The 7,723-nt window shown below is 44.5% G+C and overlaps 1 protein-coding gene across 1 annotated transcript in view; it reads right to left on the reverse strand.

The window, feature by feature from the left end:
• ARHGAP42 (Rho GTPase activating protein 42) overlaps positions 1–5,758 on the reverse strand; it is a 269,930-nt gene extending 264,172 nt beyond the window's left edge. The window contains exon 1 of the mRNA XM_032488279.1: positions 5,076–5,758. Coding sequence (XP_032344170.1) covers positions 5,076–5,229 — 154 coding nt within the window. The 5' untranslated portion in view covers positions 5,230–5,758. The remainder of the gene's footprint in view (positions 1–5,075) is intronic.
• Between the last annotated feature and the right edge of the window lie 1,965 nt (positions 5,759–7,723).

The raw sequence follows: 7,723 nt of genomic DNA on the forward strand, positions 1-7,723 counted from the left end.
GCAATGAACGTTAAGCTCGATTATTTTTTCTTACATAATCTGAGAAATGCTCACGCGTCGTTGAGAACACAATTAACACTGTGCTCTAAGAAATGTTAATAACTGAAAGCAGGTTTGTCACAGAGGCTTTGCAGTGACGTAAAAGTTTCGTGGTTACCTGAGTTTTCTGCCCGCTCAGAGTATCTTGATCACAGCAGGCAGGGTAAGAGGTGGTTACTGCTAAGCCGCTCTCCTCCGCTAGACAGGAAACATTCTCTGTTCTCCCAGCAACCCAACTCCCTGGCTTTCTAACAGTTCAGCCCCTCAATTACTACCTGTGGAAAAAGGAAATCCAATGGAAGTAAAGATGATGTTAAAGGGCACCTGTTAAGCTTGTGTAGAGAGGCAGGTGGAAGTACTGAGCCAGCCCAATTTAATTCCACCTTGATGAGCCCCAAGGCTCCCATTTAAATGAACACAGTAGAAATGCTCTCACTTGTACCGCCTCTGAAGCAGAACCTTCAAGCACCACCTTCCTAATCTACCAGTTCCTAAATTAATTACAGTTCATTTGAACGATACAGTTGCTTCTGCTCATTTAACTCAAATTCTAATGACTAAAAGAAGCGAATGAATGGTGGAAGTAATTACACATTCACATCTTTGACTAGGCTGCCCAGTCAGTCAGACAACCAAAACAACGTGAGTGGAGTAAGCAGCAGTGAGGTAGCTCTTGCAGGGTAAACAAGAATCTAACAAGATTCTACAATCAGTGTCAGAAAACCAAATAAATCCTAGGTGCACGCTTAAATACCGAAAGGAGCCTAAAATAAAAGCAGCTCTCACCAAAAACTGAAGGATGACCAATAGTGCCATAACTACAGGAAGTCTGTCAGATTTCTTAAGCTTGTCATTCCCCCCCCCCCCCCGCTTTTATTGAACTCCTTCCCTGAACCACCAAAAACTGGTGGCAAAGTGGGCCCTGAGCACACACAAAATAGAGGCTGGCTTAAAGTGAAAACCAAATGAAACACACAGCAAATGAAAGGCAGCAGTGGCTCAGCCTTTCCAAGGTATTTCCATGTGGCCTTTGCATTAAGGGTTTTCTTTCACTATAAACAACGACTTTATCCGCGGAGCACAAGGGTACCACGGCAGCGCACTCACTTCACGCTGGGGTCTGTGGACACAGAGGGTAGACCCCTTTAAGGAACTTCCCTCTTGCTAATGTCTTAATTAACTGCGCATTCTACATCAATTTATGAGCAACCAACTTCTGCCACCCAAACAGGTGCCCAAAATTCTTACCAGGGTCAGGGATCGCGAGTGCCAGAAACAAATGCTTTAAGAACAGAGGCAATACGACCAACAAATAAAATTTGTGGCAGACAGAAGGCCATCATCAGGAAAGCAGATTTTGAAGAACTTCACTTTCAATCAGGAAAAGCAGTGGAAAAAATGAATCGACAATACACAGGTATTATCAGCAGTCTTTATATGAGAGGAAACTTCGTTTCAGCAAAAAAAAAAATCCATTAGATCACTTACATGTAGTTTTGTACTGGTTTCACAGTATTATTTATATGTAACTTGTAAACGGATTTGCTTTTAAGATTGTATGAATAAACATAAGAATTGTAGTTTCATGGGTGTATATGTTTATTTCACTGTAATAAATAAACAAAATTATAGTACAGTCCGCTGACATGTTTTTTTCCTTCAAAAGAAGCCCAGACATACGAGTTTGAGAAACATTAGGCTAAAGGTAGAGGAAGCAGCTGGTCGATTCCACCTTAAGGCAACGAGGGGAAGTAGAGTGATTAGAAAGGAAGGAAGGCCGAGAAGCTGCAGGGCAGGTGGAAGGAAAGAAGGTTAATATGCTCTCTCCACCCAGTCAATTCAATCAATTCCATTCCAGGAGTACAATTCTAATTTAGTCTCCGCCCCCTCCTTCTTTTCTTCAGGGGAGGGAGGGTCTGTCTATTTTTGCAAAGACGAAGATCTACTAAAGATGGTTCTTTGAATTCAAAAGCATAAAAAGAATTATGTGAGAAAGCCATTTTCAAATGTTTTCTTTGGATATGATCTGTAAAGGAGAAAATTAATCAGCAAAACTAGCCTGTAATTTCACCAAATTTTAAGACTGGCACCTGTTAAAGGAACAAAGTTCATTGAGTAATGTTTGATAAAAAGGGTGGAGATTTTGAGTCACAACAGCATGAACTAAAACCCGATTCACCAGCATCAAACATCCTCAAACATCACTCACCAAATGTCAATATGGCACGTAACAAAGTGAACAAGTAATGCTAGTGATAAGATTTTTATAGATGTTCCTTCATTTTTATAGGAAAGGTAAGGCCCAGAGACTAAGTTACTTGCCAGTTATCACACAGCACTTGACAGCACCAGAACTTAAACTCAGGTCCTCATTAACTCACTACGTTAACTCACTCAGTTAACTGTCATCCATTTTCTCAGAGTGGATGTGTATATGAAATGCAATAATACATCTTAAAAATACATGAAGTATCTTACATATATTATTTACAATTCAAATCATCTAGTCAAATCTTCACTTATATGGATCCTGACAATTCTCTACTAAAGAAATGCACATCCTGAATCAAAGATTAAGGAGCACGTGTGACTCCTACTGGAACAGTATAAAGCATGTATTATCCAAGAGAGCATGCCGAGACTCTAACCAGAAAAGTTATCAACTAGGTTGGAAATACTGTAAGATGCTTAGAAATGCATCAGCGATTGTCAGCTCAGGAAAGTCAGATTAAGAAAGCATTCATTATAAAGGAAAATGACACCAAAGTGCTAAAAATAAGACTGAAAGGGCAATGGATAACTGAAGAATGGAGAGGCCTAGTTTAGAGTTTTGGAAAGTGAAGGCTTCTTCGGGCAGAAAGGAAAACCAGTCAGAAGGGTCAGGACTGGGGGAGGGAGGGCTCCTTGATGGGTCGGGGAGGGAAGGACGCCAGCTTGAAGTCCCTGAGGAGCAGCTTCAGAGAGCAGGCATTTAGCAGCTGCTGGCTAGCCTCAGTGCATCCTCACCAAGGGACAGGGCATCCTCCCCAAGGGACAGAAGGTGGCTTGGTGGGAAAAAGCAGGGCCATCGTGTGACTTCAAGGGTTCCTCTGTTCCAAAATTCTCCATTTGGAAGCTAATGCTGGGAATTCTTTCAACAAGGGCTAAAACGTTTTCTTTCCACTGTGAGAGAAGTAATAATCAAATGTTAGTTAACACAATACACACTCTCATCAAAAACCTAAGAATCCTAGAAAGGGAGGTTGCATATTTAAGCGTACAAGGCCAGGTTTATGGGGCACAGTCTGTATGTTCAAGGAATTACACTCTCATGGTTTCTTCACTTATAAATGCAAGAACAACTCTATAAAGATGGGAATCACTTGCTTTTTTGAAAGGCTAGATGTCAATAATCATAATAAAGTTTATAATATTACTAGTAAAATGATGTGCATTTCAGAGCTTTTATCCCAGCTATGTTAAGTGTGTTCACCTTCTGAAACACTAGGCCTGCTCTCTAGCAGAGGGAGGAGAAAATGTCATTTGCAGACCATCTGGCAGCTCCAGCAAGAGTCAGCCTGGCATTCAGCGCTCTTAGATGGGGAAACTTTTTGGAGAGGCATCATGCTAAGATGCAAAGAGGCTGTCTGGAGACCTCAAGAGGGATTTGCAAATCAGTGTTCACATTTGTGCACACAAAGGATGGAAAAAACTGCAGATAAACTAGTAATGTTTTCACAAATCAGGAAATACTATTATTATCAGTAGTGGCCTCAAATTCAGAAATGAAGTGAATGTAGACATAAAACATTTTCTTTACCCAGGTTAAGTAATAAAAGTGATAAGTAAATGTTTTAGCAATTGAGACGGTTCAAATAAAAAGGATTTGGGAGCACACCAATTTGAAGACATTTTGCTAAGCTCCATCCTTACCATAATACATGCTTCAAAGACAGACTAGATGCTAATATCTTAGTTTCAGACACATGCACATCTCCATCAAGTTGTTACTGACTCTGCACTTGACATATTCAATGATGCTTCCCCTACAGCTGTCCTGGGGAAAGCCAGGTCACCCAAAGGCCTCTCCACCTTAAGCCCTCACTCACTTACCTATCAGAGGTCAGAGTTTCCAAGACTTCATTTCAGCGGCTAAGACTTTCAGAAGCCTCTATTAAAGTGCAAATAGGTCCTGGGGTAGGTAACAAATTAAGCCTTATTTAGTGAGTCAATCTTGTAAGAGAAACTCCAGAGTTTCTTTTACTAAGACCCTTAGGTCTTAAGTCACTGAAAGTTAAGATCTGGAGGATGCAGGAGGGAATCAGAAGGCATGTGGGAAAGGACGTGGGAGAAGCCCTAGAGGCGGTCTTTACTCTCTGCAGTCCATCATCAGTAACGATTGGTCTTTAGTCAATGACTTTTGATGAAACACCATGGTTACAATACAAACCAAAATAAGACGCACAATCTTGTACAGAGATAAAATCCACGAGTGCCATGCTGTCTTCAATTATCTTACTAAATCGCAAAACCACAAACCTATCTACATATATAAATTTTTAAAGGCCCATTCAATGATTGATCGTGCCCAAGGAAAAGCCACTGATGTACATAAGAAATGAATCACTTTCTCTGAATACCACTAAATAAACTAGCTTCATTTTATCCTTAAGACAGACTCTTGAATCCCTCCTTAAAGTCTTCATTTTTAAAGTGTCCAAACTAGGCACAATAAAGTTACAAAAAAGACCAATAGTCCCCCACATTTTTCCAGGAGCGTAATACAAACAGATGACTTTGAACAACATTCCTCGGGATACGCTCCAGTGTCCAGTAGAGAACTTTCCCTTCTCTGTAGACTTGGAAGTAAATAAGTCAAGAACACCTACGAACAAACTTTGTTGGCCACCAGCAGGGGAGCTCTTCAGCTTTTGTCCCCAAACCCATTCAAACAAAAGAAGCTTGGCTTCCTCCAACCCACCCCTCAGACCCGCACCCCCGTGGAGCCTCTCCAGATCCCCGCACCCTCTCCGCGCTTCCCCGCCAGCTCTACTTACTCCTCAGCGCCCCGATGAGCAAAGAGCCGTCCTTAATGAGCTCTTTGATGAACTTGTTGGTTCGCTCCAGCTCAATCTCATGACACTGCAGGCGCTCCCTAAAATCCGGGCTGTCCAAGTAGGAGTCGCTGAACTCCAGAGTCGGCAGCCCCATGGCACAGGCACTGCCAGCGGCCGCAGGGGGCACGTCCGGGCCGGCGGTCGAGGCGGGGACAGCCGGCGACCGCGGCCGACGCCGGGGACGCGCGATCGCGGGGAGCGAGCTGGGACGCGAGGAGACGCGCGGGGAAAACGGGTCCCGCGCGTCGCGCCGCCTGCGCCGGGCTCCGCGGCGCGCGGACGCCTCCGGGCTCAGGCTTCCTCCGCCGAGGCCAGGCGAGCGCAGACACAGGCGGTGGGCCGAGGCGCGGGTCCGCTCAGGTCGTTGTCACCCGGGCGCATCGTCGCTGCGAGCGCGGAGGCGGCGGAGGCGGCGGAGGCTCCGGGCCGCGGCCGGGGCAGGAAAGTTCCCCCGCGGCGCGCAGACACTTCCGGCAGCTCCGCGCTCCTGCTCCCTTGACAGTCGTTCGCGCTGTGAGCCTGAAGCGCCCAGCCGCCCCTCCGGCCGGGCCGGGGCAACCCTCCCCCTCGGCGGACGCAGGCTCAGAGCGCTCGCAGATCGGGCCCGCGCGCGGAGACCCTCCTCCCGCCGCCGCCGCGCCCCCACCCCGCGCCGCCCCGCCCCTCCTCCCAGTTACCCTCCTGCCCCCGCCCGCCCGCACTTCGCTCCCGGGCTCCGCGCGGCTGCGGCGCCGCTGCGTTCCTGCCCGCGCCCGGGGGGCGGTTAACCCTGCCTCTCAGGGGCGCCCGGCTCCCACTGACCCGCCGGGACACTGCGGGGGTCCTCACTCCACAGAACGGTCTCAAACTCCCAGCCCGCCCCCGCCACCCACTCCCTAGAATTGTCTGGGAGAGAAACCTTGCCCTGAAGTTTGAAGCCTGTTGGAAGATGTTACTTCAGAGAGTTGAGATTTTATTTGATTTTACTTAGATTTCACTTAGGTTTAATTAGATTTTACTTGGTTAGATTTTACTTAGTTGAGAGTCTCCACTGAACGCATGTAAATTCCAGGCGGAAAGTTCTCCTGTCTCTTTCCCACCGTTCACTGCATTCATCCTGGAATGTCAGGTTTTTTCCTATTCAGAACGAAAAGCTTCATGGGCCTTGGGCTGCTCGTGGGTGCTGTAGTTCTTCCAAGTTGCTGTGAAGGTGGGAAGACTTTAGGTCATTTTTATTTCCCAAATAAGCACCTTGGACTTAGACGTTCTTCTTCTAGAAGAATACCTATTTGTATGACAATACTGTATCTTTTATCACCATCTGGATGGAATTGCCCTACAAGCCTGGAGATTTTCAGATTGTTGAAGTTGGCTGAAGTTCCAAATGAATAGTTAATTCGTACCAAGAGGCAGTTACCCCTCCTCTGGTAGGGATCACCTAATAAATTTCTGTTCTCTCGAAACCTTGACAGCAAGAGAAACTGCTGCTTTACATCTAGTCCCACCAGCATCTATAGGATTTCTGAGAAGTCGGTTATTTTTCTTAAGGATCTGCTTTTAATTTCTATGTTTTCATTGCTTTGTCCATTTGAACCATCTGTTTAAAAACTCTTCTGCAGATCATGGGAAAAATTCCATTAAAGTGTTTTACATTTTTCCCAATTAAGTGTCAGAATCTGTCAAGACTTTTAGTTTCATTTTTTTAAGTACGCATGAACGTTAAAAATAACATGGAAACCTTAAACTAAGACTGATAAGAGGATGTAAACAGTATATTTGATGGTCTGGATTTTAATTCTTATGAGCCAGGGAAGTTGGCTTAACTTAACTTTCCATCCATATTTACATCATTAGACCTCAAAATATTGGCAAAATGGCCAATATCACTAGAGTCCTTTTAACTTTATCTGCCTGACTCTTGTCTGTCAGTTGAATACTTCTCGTTTGGGAAGGTGGGGTGGGGTTATTGGCAGTAATGCTATTTGTCAGTTAATGGAGTCATAGGAGATGCAGAGGGGCTGTTTGTCACCTGATGTGATTTTACATCTATTCGTCACACAGCTTGAAAGACAAAAAATTAGGCCAAACAAATAGTTTCCTTTCAACTTTTGCCATGTTGCCATTCCAAGCAACTAAATCCAATGCCACCTGCTGAGATATGAAACAGGGTCAAATATAACAATCTCTTCCTGTTTCTCATTCAATGAAAGTCCTGTGATTAATTCTTTAAAAATGTATCAACAATCTTTGATAAAGAGCATTTAATAAGTTGGGTGTCCATTTTCATTTTTTTTCTGAAAGTCTTGTATGTTAGGACAGATTGATTCTAGATTCTAAGATACAGGTTATCATTTACCCATTCATGTAGGTTATTGCACGCTTTATGCCTACTCAATACATGATTAGGATCTAGGCAGAGAAGTGATTTACATGGAAAGATAAAAAACACGAAGCATCCTACCTAACTTCAAGCAGTTTTTGGAATAGAAAACAGAAAATGAGTACCTGTATCACGTGCAGCTGGTTATGCTGTGTGACAGTGCCTCACGTAGACGCCGTACCAATAAAGCACTGAGGCCATTATCAATGTATTTCCACTCAGAGCTGTC

The sequence above is a fragment of the Camelus ferus genome, chromosome 10 (assembly GCF_009834535.1).
Source record: "Camelus ferus isolate YT-003-E chromosome 10, BCGSAC_Cfer_1.0, whole genome shotgun sequence".
Lineage (NCBI taxonomy): Eukaryota > Metazoa > Chordata > Mammalia > Artiodactyla > Camelidae > Camelus > Camelus ferus.